This window comes from Maniola hyperantus, chromosome 6 (assembly GCF_902806685.2).
Source record: "Maniola hyperantus chromosome 6, iAphHyp1.2, whole genome shotgun sequence".
NCBI lineage: Eukaryota > Metazoa > Arthropoda > Insecta > Lepidoptera > Nymphalidae > Maniola > Maniola hyperantus.
Window position 1 is genome coordinate 8,078,831 of NC_048541.1, and position 21,217 is coordinate 8,100,047.

Here is a 21,217-nt window from a genome sequence, read left to right on the forward strand (position 1 = left end):
AGGACTGGGAAAACGTGCCACTGTAGGACTATGTAGCCATTTCATTGTACAAATATTTACTAAGCTGCATACAAAAAATCAGCTGGTTATTGTGACATATTCGGAGTGGAGGACCCTCTCCAGTCATATTACTGTTATTCAGACAATTTCAACTACCCACCAAGTCGAAAAGTTAAGCACGTGCGCAGTACAATAGCTAGGTACCTCTATCCAGAATTTTCACAGAACAAAACTTGGCCGTCTTGTTAAACGGAATCTTCTCACGAAAATCTTGGTTGTTATTAATCAGAAAAAAAGTCCCTTGGTGACTGCTGGACTATTAAGACACTAATCAATTAATGAAATAATAACAGATTTTTATTTATTTTTATGCATAATAGTTTTTGATTTGTCGTGCGAAATTTCGAAAAAATACACCTGTAGTACGGAACCCTCGGTGCGCACTGCGCGGGTCTGACTCGCACTTGGCCGGTTTAGGTTTTTAAAAAGTCATGTGATTTATATGACTTTGCTCAAACGAGACTTTATGTGAGAGATATAGCTCTGTCTCGTCTTAAGTCTAAAATAAAGTCAGAGTGCGCTCTATAGATCTCACCTTAAGTAGGTACCTAGTACCTACTACAATGTACAGAAATCGTCGAATTACAGTTTTATTAGAGGAATAAGTTTAAAAAAATGGTAGGACTGTATAATCATTTTTATTTTAACTGCCTTTAAAATAATAACAATAAAAATTGAACATCACAATAAAATGAGAGGTGTTTATTCAGAGGGCGCACGAATGCGTGCGCAGGAGGAGGGCCGGAGGGCGAGCAGCTGCGGGTGCCGCGCCGGGTGCGCGCGAGCCAGTTGACATTTTATTACAGAAATCCCGACACACCTGATCTCTTAAACCAGTCATTATAATTCTCCATCCAGATTTCTATAGACTCACAACAAGTAAACGCGTGCCCCAATAATGGCGCCCACAAAGCATGTTCTGTTGTGAATCTAATTACAACGTACCTACGTTCATGAATTATTTTACGTGATTTACATTAGCTCACTGAATACAGCAGGACAATTTATTTAAGTCTCCAAAGTCCAGTCAATTTCAATTTTTAAATTATTGATTCGACTCATCTTTGAATTTACCATTGTAATAAGGAATATATAAACAGATTGCTTTCCAGTCAGTAAAATACACCATACTTATAAAACTGGCCATTCCAAATGCAACTACAGAGCCTGAAAATGCTGATAGGTGTTCCAATTGCTTTTTGCCTATACGCCATAAACCCATTTTAAACAGGAGGGGTTTTATAGGGATGTGTAATTACGATTAATTTACGCTTTTAGTGGGTTGAAAAGCGAAAGAGAAGCTTTTATCATGCTTTTATTATGGAAAACTTGCTGATGACTGTGATGACTGTTATAACAGGCGTGTTCGTTTTTCGTTTGCTTTTTCTTGTGCGCATGTGCGCGCAGCGCGTGTCATGTATGCGCAGTTGCCACGCAGTTGCTTAAAAAAAACTTCTCTAAACTTGAACCCAAAGAACTTCCAACGAAGTAGTACTTAGAAATTCTTTGCATGTACTACTACGTCTTGAACCAAAGTCACATGTCAGAATAATGTACGCTGGATGTTTCATATTATAATATTCTGTGCTGGAAGAGGTCAACGGTGTGCCCTTGGAGTGCCATACAAAACGACAGTTAATTTTAGTGCCGATTCGAAGCGCTGGCCGCTGCCCCACCAAGAGTCATCATCATCATTATCAACCCAACGCCGGCCCACTATTGAGCATGGATCTCCTCTAGATCAGGGTTTAGCTCTTAGTCTACCACGTTGGCCCAGTGCGGATTAGCAGACTTCACACACCTTTGAGAACATTGTGGAGAACTCTCAGGCAGGCAAGTTTTTTCACGATGCTTTCCTTCACTGTTATACATATAAAGCACAACAAAATATTAGTGCCACAAGTTTGACACGTTTACAATGTTAGCCGTGGTGGAAACCGTGGCAGCACTGGCCACTGGTTAGTGTATTATCTATGAGCACTTGGTTGATCTTTGGTCTATGGTTGACAGCTAATGTCAGTAATTGTTGACTGACTCCACCGACTTTTTTTTGTTTTGACCATGTTTTGTTTTGAAAGATATGCTTTTGACCTTGACCTATCTCTATGCTTTTGACCCTCAGTTTTGACAAATAAACACCAAACACCCAAAAGAATTACAAAAGGCCCGTAAAAGCCCCAAAAGTGCCATAAACATTGTAAATTAAACTTATTTTTAGAAGGTAATTTTTAATCAACTTGCAAATGTTTTCTTCCTAGTTTTTACTTTTTGCAAAGGTGAAAATATTTCTTTACTCTACTAGACTACTTTTTTATAGAACTTTCTCCGTCACGAGTTACCGCCTTATAAATGACTTCTGAAAAGGATCCATTAGCTAGTGAGAGATCTGGAACTGTTAGGGAAGTCGGAAACCATGCAATTTGGAGTTTATCTTCTTGCAAACCAGGTGTGTTAAACATTCTTAGCTGTCAGAGTTAATTTATGTGTCTTTGATTTCTTACGAGCATAATCGAACTTCCTATCAATGTAATTCTTTGTTATAATTAATGTAGTTTAGTGTGCTGTTTAACCATGACCAAATCTATTGCAGGCTTTGGAATTGATCAATTACGAGATGATTGTATGGACACTTATTGGCAATCCGATGGCCAGTTACCTCACTTAGTCAATATTCAATTTCAGAGAAAAACCATGGTTTCGCATATTTATATTTACACAGATTATAAGTTGGATGAGAGTTACACTCCTAGCAGAATATCTATAAGAGCTGGAACACATTTCAATGACTTACAGGAAATAGAAGTGGTTGAATTAATAGAACCCAGTGGTAAGGATTATGTTTACTTTGTGTATTGTATATGTACAATTGCACCTATTCTGATTGAAATACAAATTCAGTGGACTCGTCACACTACATAGTATAAAAAGTCAGCTAGCATCAGTGCAAACTGTAGAACTGATACTCTCAGAAATCCGAATTGATCTTATTAAAATTATAAGGACAACTGTTTGAAAGTACCTACCTACTTACTATTGTCATAAATTACTATTACTATTCCCATTTGTACTAATTTTTACTCTAAAAATTGGTACAAATGTTGGAAATATTGACCAGACTATAATATGATTTGTATCCCAGTGTGAAATAAGCTTGAGAAATAATTTAAAATGTAAAATGTCACCTATCTTGATGTAATGAAGACCAAGAATTAATAATGAAATAAACAAATCTTTTACACTAATATATGACAAATCAATTAATTATTTTCTTTTGAAGGTTGGGAAATGATACCAATTAAGGATATTCATGATAGACCTATCAGAACCTACATGATACAAATAGCTGTATTGAGCAACCATCAGAATGGAAGAGACACACATATGAGACAAATAAAAATACATTCCCCGTGTGAACCAACTTCATTTGATATTAACAAGTTTAGAAATTTTTCAACTGTACAATTTCAGCAGTATGCTACAATTCGATAACTTTATTTACAATTATTTATTACTGTACACTTTAAATTAGTGGTACACCACCTTTTGCAACAGCCAATAGGGCAGTCATAAATGGCAATTGTGTACCACAAATTTAAGTTTTAACTCAGATTCAAACAATGCACTTATCACAACCTGGGAGGGTCCAAATAGGCTGATACTCTTCTACTTTATTGGTTAACATACAAAGTTTTGGCAACAGTTCCATAATTATAAATTCATCCAAAAAATAATTGTGATGATTGCAATGTATTAATCACAAGTTTTGCAAACAGATACTGATTTCCAAATAAATGATAATTTGAAAAAGGTTTTTAATTTATGCAGTTCAATCTGAGCCTTCACTTTCCTCGCTTGCTTCTTGAAGCCATTCAAAAAACTTGATAACTGATGATTGTCCTGCAAGAGCACTTTCATTTTCTTTCAAATCTCTGTGCCATTCTGTCAAAGAATCTTCATCAACAACATCAAATTCATACAACAAGTGGATGATTTGCCCAGCTTTTCCGTCGAGCCATTCATTTTTAACACAACTATCCTGGAAAATAATAATGTTGTACTTACATTGTTAATTGTTGTTAAAACAACTGGAAAAGTGTGAGTTGAACTCAGCAGAGAGGGTTCCTTACAATGAATATGTAAGTGTATGCACAAATTTTTTTTTTCTTCTAAAGTAAACAGACAATGTGGCTAATTCCTTTGTACACAATCTCTAAACTAAACTAAAATATCACGTCTAAAACTATTGCTATCCCTTTCATAATGTTGCTTGCGGAAAAGGAAAGCACTAGATTTAGACCTGTTAATTTAGTTTAGTTTAGAGATTGTGTACTAGAGAATCGGCCCCATTGGCACTGATTCTGAGCACAACCTAATTATAGAGTGTTCGCATGCCCTTCTTACTAATGTAATATGAAAAGGACAGACACAGTTTGACAGTTTTAAATTTAATTTTTAGATGGTAAAACCCGTGATTTTAGCACGCAGTCGCGAACCTACCGTTTAAATTTGTATTGTGCACTAAAATTTAGAGTCTTTAAATGTGAAAGTCATGTTCTGTTCCTTTTTTAGCATTAGTAAAAAGAAAAGGATGCAGATACTCTAAATTTAGTTTAGAGAGAGACTAGAGAATCGGGGCCAGTGATCCTATAAGGGTTCCATTTTGTAAATTGTGTATGGAACTATAAAAGTTCTTTTATATGTGCAGATGTGGTGCTGCAAATGATCATGGGTTTACCGCCACCCACTTATCATTGGATGACCCACCTGCTTGTTTGCTCACTTTAAAAAAAAAGAGATTTTCTCTTGAAAAATAAAAGAAATACTCACTTCTACAGCTCTCAAACAATCCATAATAGAAGATTTACTTTTGATATAATTAGAAATCACTGGTCGAAAAAATTTCAATATGTCTTTCACACTACCGAGTACACTTTTACTATCAACCAATACTGGCATAGAGAGAAGTGCTCTAATAACATAGAAGTTCACTTCATGCAACTGTATATTGTAGGCATATCTTGATGAATTGATTTCTAATATAAGGTAATCACATTTGAGTTTCTCTTCATAACCTCTAGCTAAACTATCTATAACTTCTTGAAGGAATACTGAAATGAAAGTATTAGAATGGTTATTCATATAACAGTATAAAATTTAAAATATTTGCTGTAGTTGCTTTTGTTCAGCCAAAATTTGCTGTCTAAGAGATAATAATGATTTCTTTAAATTAGTCCCAACTTACTGTTAGTATCTTCAGGTACTGGAGAGTCAGGCAAAGAAGAATCAGCACTGCTGTCATCAGAATAAAATGATTCGCTGTCAGTCCATTCCTTTTCAAAACCAACAAACTCATCTTCTCCATCTCCCGATGACTCATTCTCCCACTCTGTTCCACTTTCAGATGTTGATTTTAAAAGTGTTTTATCTGCAAGGAAATACTTGTGTATTTTGTACCTTTAGGTCATAATAATCATCTTAATTTGTTACCAGTGGGGCAGATTCTCTTGTACACAATCTCTAAACTAAACTAAATGAACGGGTCTAAATCTAGTGCTATCCTTTTCCGCAAGCTACATTATAAAAGGGATAGCAATAGATTTAGACGTGTCATTTTAGAGTTTGTGTACTACAGAATAAGCCACTGTATTGTGTACCATTCTCAGTTTTCAATTCTTCAAATATGTTCCCTTTGTGTTTACTGCCAGCATCTATACATACATTAGAAGCAGCTATAACACCTTCTAAATTACAATTTTCTTCAACTATGCAGCCACTGTCAAGAAAGCTGTTCAGTATTTTACAATTATCTTTAATCACTACATTGTTCATAATGTGAGTGCCTTGGATTTCCACATTACGTCCAACTTTACAGTTATTGCCAATCATAGACCTGGATACTAACGACATGTCACTTATGTGTGTTTCATCTCCAATTAGAACATCCTCTTTTAATGTACAAGATCTGTAATTCAATTCAATAGATTAAATAAAATGCATTTTTTTTTCAATACAATAGATATTGTTTTAACAGTTTTCAAATAGTTACCTGCTTAAAGTTGAGTTAATCTTTCTAAAGTTGTGTTTTCCCATAAACATATAGCTGTTTTTATAAAAAGAACCAGTTTCAATTGACAATGGGTATGCCCAGTTGTGTAATATATCCCAACTAAAACATAAATTCAATGTAACATGTAGATTTTTTTTAACAAACATTATATTCTTAAACTAAATAGCCACAAATTAATCTCACCAAACAATCTGGTAAGTTTTCCAGTTTGTTATGGCAGCAGCATACTGATTTTCTTTTACAAGTGTGTAATATAAAGTACTTGCTAAAATGTCCTCATTTATAAGTATTCCATGTATAAAATCACTTCTGGTTTGGAAATCAAAATTATCTGAGAAAAGCGGTGGCACTGATGGAGAGCAAAGAGCTATGTTCGCATCCACTAAATTATGATGTAACTTGACTTCAGAATGTTGTAAAACTATTTCCTGAAAATAGAAATCCACAACTCTCATTTATTCCTATAAGATTAAAGAAATGTCTGAAAATATGACACACAGAATGATGCCCGCAATTTAGTCCATTTGGATGAAGTTGTAGCCATCTTTTTTTTTTTTTAAGAATATTAGCCATGTTAAATGACTAATATTCCCCTTTCCTCTCCATTTGGATGAAGTTGTGGCTATCTATAGTCATCATCTATCATATCAAAATAAAAGATTATTTTCAAGGATAAAAAGTAGCTTGAATTTTCCAACCAAATTAGTTCTAACTTTTCTAATTTATATTATTAAGATTAGGATTGAGTCGATTGATTTTCAATTGTTTATAATTTTTAAAAAACCATGGAAGGAAGCTTAGTTTACAACAATGCAGTCTTACCAAAGGCAAAGAAACCATGGCATCCTTTGATTTTGGCTTGTACTTCTCATGAATCAAAACTTTCTGTGTATTGCCATCAGCTGCCAATAGGAATGATTTATCATTGCTAATTAAGGGGTGCTCCCAAGCAACTTCTTTATACACAAGTGTCATCGCAGCTCCTTTATCTTTCTTACAGGTCTGCCTAACAAGATAAATGGTTCATTACTAAATTATTTTTTGAGGTGCGATACCCAGAGATGCAGTATAAATTTTTAGTGCTACTCTATTTTATCATGCCTACCTAAACTTAAATGGTTTGACAGTACTAAACTAAAATTTGTTAAAAAATACTTAATGAAACTTATTTAAAAGGTTGGCATCATTCGGATCCATGTAAACACCATTATCTGTCTACTTACTATTGCAAATCTACTTACTAATTAGGTACTTGAATACATTTAGAATAAAATAATAAATACATATAAACTTCAATCATAGTAAAAATAAAAATTACTTGTGTTGCTCTAACAATGCTGAAAAGTTGATATTTGTTATTGTGTTTACTCCTAAGAGTACAAAGAATCCTCGGACCATGCCAGCAGCATCTATTTCCCTCATAACATCGCCCATAGTTTGACAAATTTCTGAAGTCATGATTTGCACATCCATCATTAAAGTCCAGGGAACTTTATCTACCTTACATTTTCTGAAAGTTGTAAATTGATAACAAAATACCATTAATATAACAAGCTTGATAAATATAAATGTTACGCCATAATTTCTTACTTTATGTGATCCTTAATTTTGGGGGCATCTTGACAGCAAAACAGTATGGTTTCGCCTACGCCTCCGGACACCAGAGATTCCAGTACATAATCTATTAGAGGAACACCTGCAACGGGAAATAAGCCCTACAAGATACAAACAGTAATAAGTTATACTTCGCTTAAAAAAATAGAGATTAGAGTTTAGATACAACAGCAAACTCACCATAGGTTTGTTATTACAAATTGGAAGAAAGTTATTATTGAAAACATCCATTAACACCACTGCTTGAACAACGTTTTCTTTATCACTTTCCATTTTTTAAATTACCTATATTATTCTTTAAAAATTCGGATAAAAGTTTTATGGAAAATCTTTTTAGGTTAGAAATTTCTATAATACAGTACGACGTGACAAGTACACGACAAGGATCTTTTTAGGGATGGCGATCTGAGATCGATTAATCGAAGAATCGATTTTTCGAGCAGAAAATATCGATTTTTTAAATCGATATGAAGTACTGTGTCGATTCACTGAATCGATATATCACCCTTGAAAATCGACATTCGATTTTTTCTGTTTTGGTATAAACCATACAATTATTTGCATTTAGTTGATTATTTCAAGGTAAAATTTTGTATGAACTTTGCCGAAATTCTTTGCATGCCTTGTATGGAAGTTGCATGTATTCTTGAAAAAAACCAGTCACACGATAAGGAACAAAAAATAGGTTAGCTGCGTCTCTGTTTATCACATTAGTAACTTTATCTGTGCTCTCTTTTTAGTGTGAATGAGAAAGCAAACGTTCCTACATCTATCTTTATTACTCTATCTACGACTCTAAGGGAAGGAACAAGGAAGAATAGTTTGACAGAAGTCAGTGTCAAGTGTGACGTTCAAATTAGAAAATTTTGATTTTTCCTTGCTTCAGTATATATAATGTACTCTGTGGCAGTGAATGTGCCTGAATTATAAGAGTGCTGCCGGTTAAAGAGTTAACTACTCATAAACTCGCGAGATGGCTGTATGTTTAGTATCCTTTTTTTATAGTTGATCTTATAGTTTGATACGGTAATAATCAAAAATAATAGGCTACTTGACAATTTTTTTAAGTTGGTCTTAAATGGTTAATATTTGTCCTATTATATCAAAAAAATTAACACTATATTTTTTTGCGCCCTAAAAACCGTAAAACTTTAATTTAAAAAAATATTTTTCTTAGACAGGTGAAAACACATGCATTTGTAAACAACAGTTAACCCTGTGGTTATACTGTTGTTTACAAATGCATGACGTCAGAGCACAGATAATCTATCGGCCAAACATGGCCGACAGTGTTTTCACCTGTCTAAGAAAAATATTTTTTTAAATTAAAGTTTTACGGTTTTTAGGGCGCAAAAAAATATAGTGTTAATTTTTTTGATATAATAGGACAAATATTAACCATTTAAGACCAACTTAAAAAAATTGTCAAGTAGCCTATTGTTATTTTTGAATTCCCTGATTTTATTGATAAGATATCGTTAATTGCAATATTAATCTTGTTTTTAGTAAAATTGATACAAATTTACATTGTAAACGCAAACTTGAAAAAAGATCGATTTTTTAAGAATCGATTTTGTAGGCCTCGATTTTTTCGTGAATCGATTCATTAGACTACGATTCGAATCGATTTAAAAATCGATCTTTTTCGTAAAGAATCGCCATCCCTAGATCTTTTGGCACTAGAATGACATTGACAGGTGGCGTAGTATTTTTTTAACTGGTTTTACAGCTCTGGGTTCTAACCCTTTTGAGCCCAGGTGGCTTAGTAGTACAAAGGTTGCCAGCAAATAAAATCTGTCTGTTGAAAATCGAGTAAGTTTTATCTCATTTGAACAGAATGAAAAATTGTGAAAACCGTCCCTGTTTCCAAATCAAGAAGGAATAATAAAAACCATTAATAGGCCATGGACTTGCAAATTATCATGTTTGTACCTACCTGCTGAAATACTATATTTACCTAGTGCTAAATATAGCTATAAGATACAGACACATTTATACTGTATATATTATCATGATATATCGTAATGTTATCTTATCTATATGGAATGGCCCTAATATTTAACAAAAACGGTGAATTTCAGATTTTTTACTTAGTAACACCGCATATAAGGGGGACAGCGTGACACTTCATAAGAGGGCGGCGTTAGTTCTTATTTTCACCACGTGCCATAAGAGCCTTGTCCCACTGAAGATATAGTCCGTACAAAATGACTTCTCACGCGCCGCTCTACGGGTCAACTGTTATGTCAAAAATACGATAACAATGTACTCTGTGCGGTTCACCTCCTTCAGATTAAGGATCAAGGTTCACCCCGTGGGTTCACCTTTATAATAAGGACTAACTAAAATCGCACTTTTATCATGAAAGGCACGAATTACAAATCATTTTACGAATTACAAACAATGGCAACGGGTAACTTTAGAGACGCATAACCGCAGTTTTAAGTAAAAGAAGTCGGTTAAGGGGGGAACAATTGAGGCCCGCTACCAGGGTAGGTACAGCAATATGATTATCAGGGTAGGTTGGCTTGGACAGAATACTAATCATAGTGGCAAAAACTACAATTATTTTAAAAGATAAAGGACTCGTACCCCCGCTTCAATTGGATTGGTCTCTTAGTCTGGTCCTGTGTACGGACGTGACTGACATGGTGGCGTATTCGTATAAGCACTTCAGCGAAGTTCCATCGAATCGAAGGCTTTCTCAATCTCATAGTCTACAAACGCCAAGAAAACTGGCCGATTATACTCGTCAGTGTTCTGTATAACCTGCCGCAGCGTGAAGATGTGATCTATGAAAGTACTGAAGCCTTTTCGGAATACGGCTTGTTCGGAAGGCTGAAAGGAACCACTTAAAGGATGCCAGTATGTGAGACAGAAATAAACGAAAATCGACGTCATCATAATTCCAAGATGGTGGACACTCGACTGGACACCATCCAGACGCCAATTTTTAAATTAGATACAAGGATGTTTCCATACATTTGAATCAAATAATATTTTAAAGAAAAAGATTAGGTAGGTACCTAGTTACTTATAAGATTGGTGTTTACAAGTTTCTGTTACCATGGTTCCATCGATCAATGTATGTGGGTGCCTTGTGGGTGCGAAGACTGTCGTTAGAAAGTAGTAGACATATTTCTTGGTACTGACTACTGGCCACTGGGTAGTGAATGTTTGATTGAATTTGGTGTTTTGCTTAGTATTTCTTCTGTTAAGTACAATTTAGTTAAAATGGATTACGATTTAGCACGTATCGATTACACCCTTTGCGGCATAACGTATCCAGACGCTTTAAAAATATTACCAGTTACGGAACAGAAATCACAACAGAAGGTAGGTAATCACTTGAGCATCTACTACATTATACTCAATATTATATCTAAGTGCAATAAAGTTTTACTAGATTATTTTAAAGTAGATACCTAACGGGTATATACCACGATTAATTTGGTGTTTTTATTTGTCGATATTTCAACCCAATTGCACGGGTCGTGGTCAAGACGAGACTGCGGTGCTACGAGAGATGAAGTTCGAGCTGTCAAGGGCAATATAGCGAACTACCCCCTTTCTTAAACCACGTCGTTAAACCACGAAATAAGCTTAAAATCATTAGTTACTATATTATTGTGGTATTCCAGTTCGTGGTAGGAGATAAAAATGGGGTATTACAATGTCTCGGTATAAAAGATGAGGAACCAGCAGTTCAATTCAAAACGTTGCCAGGAAAATCTATAACTTCAGTGCAACTTGCATCTTCTTCAGGTAAAATAAGTTCGTAATAAATTAAGGTAAAATAATCCATACTATTATAAATGCGAAAGTGTTTCTGTCTGTCTGCTAGCTTTCACGCCCCAACAGTTTAACCTATTTTGATGAAATTTGGTAGGTACAGAGTTAGCTTACATCCCGGGGAAGGACATATGCTACTTTTTTATCCCGGAAAATTAGAGTTCCCACGGCATTTTTTAAGAACCTAAATCTACGCGGACGATGTCGCTGGCATCTTCTAGTTACCTACCTAATAAATCTAGTTTTAAAATAAGTAGTGCCAGTCAAATGGTGGCTTCCTACTGACGCGTATTTATAAAAATATGTAATTGCAGGTAACAACGTTGATAAAATTTTCGCAGCTTCAGGAAACGAAGTAAAAGGTTACACAAAGAAAGGCAAAGTATTTCTCAGTATAGAAACTTCAGTAGCAGAAACCATCACATCCATGTAAATAATTATAAAGATTAATAATAATACACATGAGTTTACAGTAGCCCGCAAGAAATATTGTAAATCTACCTGGCTTTGTAGAGCGTTGTCTCTATCACTCATACCTATGTGACGATTTGTCGGTCTCAACGACAGAGACAACGCTCTACGAAACCACTATGTTTTCTAAAGGTCGATGCACAATATTTTCTGCCGCGTACTGTACGTACCTATTTTATTTCGGAATAATTTCATAAGTTTTGTACTTATTTTAATATTTAGAATTTGCATCTTTAGGTGCGTGTTGGGGAGCGACTTGGTTCTATGTAGTGGTAGAACAGTCACGTTATACAGAGATTTGCAAGAAGTATATTGCTATTTGTGTGATGACAGAGTTCTTGATGCTGTCGCCTTTGCTACGCCTAATGTAAGTATTGCGAGTACACCTTGGAGTAGGTACACTTATTTTGACACTAGATGATGCCCGCGACTTCGTCCGCGTGGATTTAGGTTTTTAAAAATTCCATGGGAACTTTTATTTTCGGGGATAAAAAGTAAAGATAAAAAGTCCTTCCCCGGGATGCAAGTTATCTCTGTACCAAATTTCGTCAAATCGGTTGAACGGTTGGACCGTGAAAGGCTAGCAGACAGACAGACAGACACACTTTCGCATTTATTGTATTAGTATGGATGTAACGCACTCAGACTCTTTATGCACTTTATCAAAGCACCTAAAGTACCTAAAATCTCATCCCAGTCCCACATTCAATATTGTGAGATTTATAAATCATGTTACCTATATCTGACGATGCCATATTATTACTTCTTAGAATGTTCGAGTACGCCTTCTTGTACTTGTTGCTAACAAGGAAGCAGTAATCATTGAAAATGGAAATCTTTTGAAGCGCACATACATTGCTGCTGGACCGACTCGCATTACAGTACCATCCTCTTTACATGCTACAGACGTCTGTGCATTTTATGGTGGGGCTGATGGTTCTATTGGACTAGTATTTTACGAGGAGTAAGCATTTTATTATTGAGCCGTAATAGAAAAGTGGTAAAGACTCCCGACAGACGGAAAGAAAGTGGTCGGGAGTTCGTTCTGGGCACGCACTAACTTTTCGGAGTTATGTGTGTTTTGAGCAAATAAATATCACTCGCTTTAAGGGTGAAGGAAAACATCGTGAAGATACCTGCGTGCCTAAGAGTTCTCCATAATATTCAAAGGTGTGTGAAGTCTGCCAATCCGCACTTGGCCAGCATGGTGGACTGTGGCCAAACCCTTCTCATTCTAAAAGGAGACCCTTGCTCAGCAGCAGTGTACCGGCGGCCGGCGATGAGTTGGTCATGATGATAATGTAGGTAGCATTTTATTCGTAAAGTATTTCACCCGTCCCGGCTTCGACGGGTGGGCTTACGCATTTCATAGACGAATAAATTAATGTGATAAATATGCATATAGTCCGTACAAAATGACATCGATGCTCTTCACGCGCCATTTTACTCTATGGGTCAACAGTCATGTCAAAAGTAGGGTTCACCCTTGGTTCACCTTTAAAATAAGGACTAAAGTGCTGAGCTAAAGTCGTATGTACTTTTGACATGAAATTTGACATTACATATAATTTTATACACGACGTTGGGGGTGGGGCGACGCTCCGCACACCTGCGCTATCCCGCACCGGGTTAGCGCGGGGGCTGTACAGGTGTGCGGGGCGTCCCCACCCCGATTGCCATCTCAACCTGTCACGTATTATATTTATCAATTTTTGTAACGAAATCGAACCTGTTGCTAAAATCGTCTACCTAGTTACAGTTTTGCTAAAGTAGGTATAAATTGCTCTGGATGATATAAAATTTTAGCTCGAACGTATTTAATTTCCTGGTTTTGTCTTCGTAACTTTTTATTTCATCCTCAGATCAGATTTATCAAGCAAATGTTTAGTGGAAGGATGTGGGCTGGGTTCAGTTATGTGCGTTGGCTGGTATTATACCAGCTCAGGAACGCACCTGGCTGTTGGTAGGCATGATGGCTCTATACAACTGTATCTCATTAATACCGACAATTTGAGAGAAAAACCTCGACTGAAATTCACTTATGTAAGCATTAGTTCCAAATCATCCGTAAATAAGTAGGCGTAATAATTATTATGGATTTTTTCAGTCTAATAATGCACTCTTAAGTTTTCAGGTGAGCCGGTTACGTCAGTGTACGGAGGTTGCATAGGAACAGATGAGCCAGAGTTACTCGTAGCAACTTTTTCAGGAAGAATTTTTGGTTTACGATCACGCAGACTTGTCTCAGGAAATATACCCTTAAGTAATACTAAAACAGCAGATGCTTTTGTCACACGCCGTTCGAAATTGGAGTAAGTTACGATATCATGGCTAATACGTCCAAGTCTTAACAAAATAAGCATGTCATCATTAAGTGAAAATGAAAACCACACAGTAATTAGTTATTTAAAATGTTTTAGGACTGAAATTGCAAAATTAGAAAAACAAACTGCACAAGAACGAGAAAAATATCAACGTAATACTCATTCCATGTTCCCTGGAATTTCAGCACCGCCTCTGCTGGATATTCAATATGAGGTTTGAAAGCAAAGAGAGTTTAATGACGTGAAACCCCAGTGTTCTGGTATTTTAGGACAATCTAGTGGTCAAGTAGGGGTAAATACGGAATTGGAAATCAAGGATAAAAAAAGTAGTAAAAACGTTAATTTAACAACCATTATTTTCGATTTACACCTAGTTACAGCATAGGTATGGGTACTTACTCCAATTCTAACCCACAACTTTCGCGAAGTAGTCTTGCCATCTTTTGAATGGTTTTTCAGGCCTTAGCTTCTAATTCAAAGGATACCAGTTCGTCGGTTTTATTCAATCTCTCATCTTTGTACCTTTGAATTTTTTAATAATATGTCTCCATTAGTCGTAGGATTTGTTGTGTTACGTCTCTCGCTTTAGTGTGACGTCTTATATATTATCTATCTCCTATATTTAGAGCTTTTTACGCGGTCTTTTAGTGTAAGTCCAGCAAGATTTGTCTGTAGGTAGGTTATAGCTACTATAAGTATAGGCATACCAACATCATGATTCATAGCAATTATTTTTTACAAAGCTTTCAGGAGCGACACGCAATAGTTGGCAAGAAGCAAAAATAATATCTGCAGTTGCTTTGGATATGCTCTTTATATACTGTGCTAACAAACTTGATATACAGACAGATAGCGCCGCCGTACTTAGCTTGTGTTCAGCTCAGGTAAATAGTTTTCCCTTTGCATTACTCAACTCTCATGAACCAAATACGCTTTTTATCGCGGATAAACCACAGTGAATTGTTTCTTAGGCTTAACTTTTACGAAATTCTTAATCCCTTCATTTATTTTAAAGCAGTATTTATGTAGATTAATTTAATTCAATAAATATTATATTTAAATCAGAGATTCTATGCTCTGTCCATTTCACAGGAATCAAAAAACACAGAACTTCTTGCAACGGTGAGATGTCAAGCAGGTACTAGACGACTCTGGTTACGTATGCGCGTACTATATTTGGGGGAGACGAACATGGAGGGTACGCGGGTTCTTATTTATATATTGCCGGCTGGTGCTCCAAGAGTAGCACGATTAATTAAGCTACATTTACCGACTTTACCACACTACTCTAAATATCAACCATTAGAAGTGGAAGATAAAAATTGGTAATCCTTTTCACTAATGTAATGTTCAGACAACGATAATAAAGATCAAGACTCGTGGTTGCAAAAACCAGTAAGTATACGCCGGGGGCTTACTGAGAAGACTGCCGTGCCAGACCTAGTGAAAAGCCTTTGAGATATCGAGAGATACGGCGAGAGCTTCACCGTGTTTCTCAATAGCTTCGCCGCAAATGTGTGTGGCATACACTAGTAGATCTCCTGTTGACCAATTTTTCCGAAAACTGTACTTCTGGTCTTACAGAAGTATGTTTTGATTAGGTATCCCAGGAGCTTGTTATTGAGTACACGTTCAATACTTTTACAAAGGATGGGCGTGATGGCAATTGGTCTGTAACTGGGTGGAAGTTGGAACAGCACTTTTCTTTTTAGGTACTGGTTGCACTTTTGCAAACTGTCCACGACTTGAGCAGTTTCAAGAGAGAGGCGAAATAATTTGCGTGATTATTCAATAGGCTACTTGACAATTTTTTTAAGTTGGTCTTAAATGGTTAATATTTGTCCTATTATATCAAAAAAATTAACACTATATTTTTTTGCGCCCTAAAAACCGTAAAACTTTAATTTAAAAAAATATTTTTCTTAGACAGGTGAAAACACTGTCGGCCATGTTTGGCCGATAGATTATCTGTGCTCTGACGTCATGCATTTGTAAACAACAGTTAACCCTGTGGTTATACTGTTGTTTACAAATGCATGACGTCAGAGCACAGATAATCTATCGGCCAAACATGGCCGACAGTGTTTTCACCTGTCTAAGAAAAATATTTTTTTAAATTAAAGTTTTACGGTTTTTAGGGCGCAAAAAAATATAGTGTTAATTTTTTTGATATAATAGGACAAATATTAACCATTTAAGACAAACTTAAAAAATTGTCAAGTAGCCTATTAAATTTATTGCTTAGCCATAGGAACTTTGTTATGTCAATATTGGAAGAAGTAGTTATTACTTTATATATGTATAATGAATTTATTTTTCAAACTAGACTAGATATCCGTGACTTCGCTGTTTGTCGTCACCCGTTTAAAATTCCGGGATTCAAAAATGCCCCTGGAACTTTTTGATTTTCCGTGATCGTAGCCTGTCAATCTCCAGGGATGCACGCTACGTCTGTACTTTTTGTCGAAATAGGTTACTTATCTGCTCGTAATTTTTATATATTTTTTGGGTTTTAATGAATAGCTTATTGATAATGCACAATATATGGAAGTTGCACAACAATTATTGAGCTTAATAATTATCGAGTTTGGCCACGGTGCACGATTGCCACGAGTCTTGACTCTTGATATTTAAATGCTTAAATATACGTTACATTTAAAAATATTTACATGTGATGTTTTTTTGTAGTTCTTGGTGTGAGCTGCGTGTATCAGGAGGTTTTTCAGTAGCTGAAATGACATCCTGGTTAGCAGAGGCTCTACCGGGAGAATTACCTCGGCCAGCTAATAATGTAGCTTTTGCTCGTTCTCACAATATTCTCGGAACATCACTTATTTGTAGATATCAGTAAGTTAAAAAGTTATAGAAAATAGTTTACATACAGGAGGCCCTTACAATGGACAATTACAAAGTGCAATATGGTGTTTTACACCAAGCGAGAAAATCCATATCCATCCATGATACTAATATTATAAATGCGAAAGTGTGCCTGTCTGTCTGTCTGCTAGCTTATCACAGCCCAACAGTTTAACCGACTTTGATGTTACATCCCGGGGACGGACATAGGCTACTTTTAATCCCGGAAAATCAAAGAGCTCCCGCAGGATTTGTAAAAACTTTAAATCCACGCGGCCGAAGTCGCGAGGGGTATCATCTAGTAGGTTTTAATAAGATAAGTAGGAAGAGGAATAACTCAGTTTTGACGTTTGATGTTAATTATAAGTAGGTAGTTATCGGAATATAATATTATTAGATTTTCTTAACTAGGTACACCAAATCAATATTCAGCATAAAAGAGTTTATACTTAGTTATAATAGGTAATTGCTTATAAGAAAAACATTTTTTTTTCAGGCGAGGCCTGGCGGTTTTTAAGTCGGACAACATATCCACGATAGCCGTACTAAAAGATGTTATTTCTAACTGTTGCGTAAAACGTAGCATACGATCTGATTTTTCATGTGGTTTGTATAAGTCCTTTTCATGAAAGAAGTCCCGCTGTGATTTTTGGAACTAAATTTGACAATACAATATGAGAGCTTATATAAGCAAATACAATTTAAGAGCTTATATTGTTTCATCGAAGTATGCAGGAAATAGTATTATTTGATTTACATTACCGATAGGTATCTGTCTATCTATACTAATATTGTAAAGAGGTAAAGTTTGCAAGTTTGTCTGTAGGAGGTTAGTCTCTGGAACTACTAAATCGATTTTGAAAATTCTTTCACTAAAAGCTACATTATTCCTGAGTGACATCAGGACATAAGCTATATTTTATTTCCTTCCTACGAAAAATGTAATAATCTACCCGTGCGAAGTCGGGGTCGGTCGGTAGTCTTCTATAATATACCTAGGTATCCTATTATGAATAAAAATGAATCGTCGAAATAGTATATGTACGCGGATAACTTCCGAATGACTGCATTAAATTGGTTAGTTCTTTTTTTGTTGAGTGGATTAGTGGAAGGAGGGGGGCAGTCGCTGTGCAGCTGTAGCAGAGAGCAGACATACACTTGAGATCCCTCTGTAGGCAGTGGCGTGCAGGTCATAGAGGCATAAATGCACTGCTTACCCCAGTTGTAATAGCTCAATGCATATTTTTCATTATGACCTACCAGTAAACAGGTTCCTACCTAACTAATGCCTACCCTGGCTTCTAACCTCGTGCACGCCACTGTCTGTAGGGGTAACAACAACTATATATAACAGCATTATAGATTTAGTATCATGTTGTGAAGTCATCAATACTTTGTAACATTTTCAGATATTCCCGAAAATTACTGTATCATATCATTTAATAATATCAAAGAAAAATTTAAAATGGAATACAACAGAAACAAGGAAATTGAGATAAAGAAAGCAATAAGGTTAGGTATGCTGTTATCAGACGTCTATTCTGTTGTTCTGACGTCTAGACCGGACAATTTCAAAAAAGAAAGAAAGAAAAGAAATTAATCCAGTCTGACATATCAGATTGGAAACGAAAAAATATGCATATAGGAAATTATTCATAGAGATACTTAAATAAGTTCAATTTAATTATGTCACAACTTTAAAAAGAACCAAAATTTCTAGGTCTTTAGATTTGAACAACATTTCAAAAAATGATGAAAGCCAACAAATACTATGCAAGGACTACCTGAAAATATCGAAACAATCAGATGATGATGTGGAAGAAACAAATTTTGAAGAATTAATAGGTATAAAATAGAGACACCCTCAAAAAATAAGTCATTATTTGATTTATTTTATACTAGAGGATGCCACCGACTTCGTCAGTGTGGATTTAGGTTTTTTAAATTCCCCTGGGAACTCTTTGAATTTCCGGGATAAAAGTTGCCTTTATCAATTTCCAGGATGTTAAGCTACCTTTTTAACAAATTTCATACAAATCGGTTAAACAGATGGACCTTTACAAATCCCGTGGGAATTCTTTGAGTTTCTGTGTAAAAAGTAGCCTTTCCCGGGATGTAAGCTAACTCAGTACCAAATTTCATCAAAATCAGTTAAACTGTTGGGCCGTGAAAAGCTTGCAGACAGACACACTTTCGCATTTATTAGTATGGCTATGGATTAAGTAAGTACATACTTATTTTGCAGAAACAGTGAAGAGTTGGTATATGGATTGGTGCAAATTATCATTGAATCATTACCACAGTAATGAAATAATGACACTTCAAAGTGCTTTGAAAATATGTCAACTGGAAGATGTAGAGGAAACTTTGACTTTTAAACAATAAAGTCTTGATAAAGTACTATGGAAGTATGCTTGTTTTTTTATAATATACATATACTGATATATTATACACTAAGTAAAGATAGAGAAACTATTTATCATTCCGATCAATTATCAGGTGACTACTATTAAATTATATGAATGGCATCATATCCGAAAACTAATTGGAAACCTATATACATAGTTCATTCTTCCACAAACAGATTCTTTGGTTTGAATGTGCCAGTCTCACATGAATTTTGATGAGAAAAATAATAAGGAAAGGGGTGTGTCTCACTATTTCCATTATCCATTGCAATGGTAATACTGGACTGCATGTTTTTTTCAAATCAGTCTCGCTATACCCATTTACTTAAGAAACAACGAATGGAAATAGTGACACTCATGTCCTACTACAAAGTCTCTCCATATTACCAACTAGAACATTTTTTTAAACGCCCAGTGAAAAACCAAAATCGACAATATCTTACAGAAAATAGTCACAAATATACATAATTAAACTTTGTCATTCAGACAAATAACTGTTAAAGCAGGCAGTATTATAATATTGAGTCGAGCGAGTCGAGAATATTATTGAAATAAACAAGCGTTTTCTTGGTCCCAAATAGTCATAAAAACGCAACGGGAATAGTGAGTTCTTTAGTTTCATTATGACTGGTAATTTGTATGAAGTCAATAAAATGCTTTTATATCAGGTAACAGCCCTATTTATTGATAAAATGTATGTACAACTAAGCTAAAACTATAATAAATATCATTGAAACTTCTACTTTTGGAAAGGATAATAGTCTAGTCCAGAATTATACTTAAATTTATAAGTAAAGCGATTTACTTGCGTCTTTCCCAATTCAATCATCTTCTGAACTTCTTCTCGGTAAGCTGGTGGCAGTAACTCTTCTTCTAATGTACATGTATGATCAACTTTATCTTGTATTTTGTATACTCGCTGTCTTATAATATCCACATCTCTACTATATTCTTCTTTCAAATCTACCACTGCTTGTGTTGCAGTGTCTATTTGGAAAACAAAATAATTTGCTTCTCGATGAACCAAACTGTGTGAGCTTGTTTTGTAAGGCATCGCTCTGAAGCCTAAGTTTTCAATATTTCTTATAATACCACCACGGTCGAAAATAGCTTGAGATATTCGCGTTAAAGTTGATTTTAACTCTGGTTTCGGCATCGCCCTCAACATTAAAGCTAATTCATAGCCAGGCATTTCAATAATATGCCTATTAAACTAAATCTACGTTTCAATTTAATCTAAATCTCGTAAAGTTAATCAAAATCAATCCCATAAAAGATCAATCCGTTTTGATTTGAGGTTATAAAACCACAGAATGGTACTTATATGTACTCTGTGGTACTTTTTATGTAAAAAAATACAAATAGAGTTGCCTATCGAATATCGATAGATAAAGATAGTCTATGATCGATAGTTAGTGTAGTTAATATTATAATCCAGGCACTTGTGTGTACGGTGTGTACCATAGAGATGTGTACGTTTTTGTTTAGTGTGTAGAAAAAAACGCGCAGGAGACCCGACAGACACTTTCAAAGGGTCATCGACACATCACTGAAAAGCTGAAAAGGGTACAATTCTAGAACCAAATAAAGCGAGAAGTCAAAGCCATTTACTCTAGAAAGAAAGA

General features: G+C 35.4%; 4 protein-coding genes across 6 annotated transcripts; 2 read left to right on the forward strand and 2 right to left on the reverse strand.

The window, feature by feature from the left end:
• The first annotated feature begins 2,076 nt into the window (after window positions 1–2,076).
• APC10 (anaphase-promoting complex subunit 10) lies at window positions 2,077–3,695 on the forward strand. 2 transcript variants are annotated; one of them, XM_069499210.1, is made up of 4 exons: window positions 2,077–2,281; window positions 2,363–2,506; window positions 2,651–2,887; window positions 3,338–3,695. In XM_069499210.1, the coding sequence occupies exons 2-4, from the start codon at window positions 2,410–2,412 to the stop codon at window positions 3,547–3,549; spliced, it is 546 nt and encodes a 181-aa protein (XP_069355311.1). In that variant the 5' UTR covers window positions 2,077–2,281; window positions 2,363–2,409; the 3' UTR covers window positions 3,550–3,695. The 2 variants fall into 2 exon arrangements, with proteins under 2 accessions (XP_069355311.1, XP_034825430.1); XM_034969539.2 differs by having other exon boundaries at window positions 2,078–2,281; window positions 2,378–2,506.
• On the reverse strand, window positions 3,466–8,265 carry eIF2Bepsilon (eukaryotic translation initiation factor 2B subunit epsilon). The gene is made up of 10 exons (XM_034969535.2): window positions 7,922–8,265; window positions 7,718–7,842; window positions 7,446–7,637; window positions 6,950–7,133; window positions 6,311–6,555; window positions 6,107–6,226; window positions 5,715–6,022; window positions 5,303–5,485; window positions 4,888–5,168; window positions 3,466–4,096 (listed from the first exon to the last, which is right to left on the reverse strand). Exons 1-10 carry the CDS (start codon window positions 8,012–8,014, stop codon window positions 3,887–3,889), a joined length of 1,941 nt encoding a protein of 646 aa, XP_034825426.1. The 5' UTR covers window positions 8,015–8,265; the 3' UTR covers window positions 3,466–3,886.
• Window positions 8,266–10,694: 2,429 nt separating this feature from the next.
• LOC117983080 (BBSome complex member BBS7-like) lies at window positions 10,695–21,202 on the forward strand. 2 transcript variants are annotated; one of them, XM_069499406.1, is made up of 16 exons: window positions 10,695–11,077; window positions 11,383–11,506; window positions 11,848–11,962; window positions 12,242–12,371; window positions 12,775–12,968; window positions 13,867–13,967; window positions 14,139–14,316; window positions 14,425–14,542; window positions 15,072–15,212; window positions 15,421–15,653; window positions 17,017–17,175; window positions 17,681–17,790; window positions 18,594–18,696; window positions 18,905–19,029; window positions 19,430–19,592; window positions 21,081–21,202. In XM_069499406.1, the coding sequence occupies exons 1-15, from the start codon at window positions 10,976–10,978 to the stop codon at window positions 19,567–19,569; spliced, it is 2,073 nt and encodes a 690-aa protein (XP_069355507.1). In that variant the 5' UTR covers window positions 10,695–10,975; the 3' UTR covers window positions 19,570–19,592; window positions 21,081–21,202. The 2 variants fall into 2 exon arrangements, with proteins under 2 accessions (XP_069355507.1, XP_069355506.1); XM_069499405.1 differs by lacking the exon at window positions 21,081–21,202 and having other exon boundaries at window positions 13,867–14,047; window positions 14,132–14,316; window positions 19,430–19,623.
• On the reverse strand, window positions 20,250–20,912 carry mRpS6 (mitochondrial ribosomal protein S6). Its single transcript, XM_034969541.2, has one exon. It carries the CDS (start codon window positions 20,782–20,784, stop codon window positions 20,332–20,334), a length of 453 nt encoding a protein of 150 aa, XP_034825432.1. The 5' UTR covers window positions 20,785–20,912; the 3' UTR covers window positions 20,250–20,331.
• Window positions 21,203–21,217: the final 15 nt, after the last annotated feature.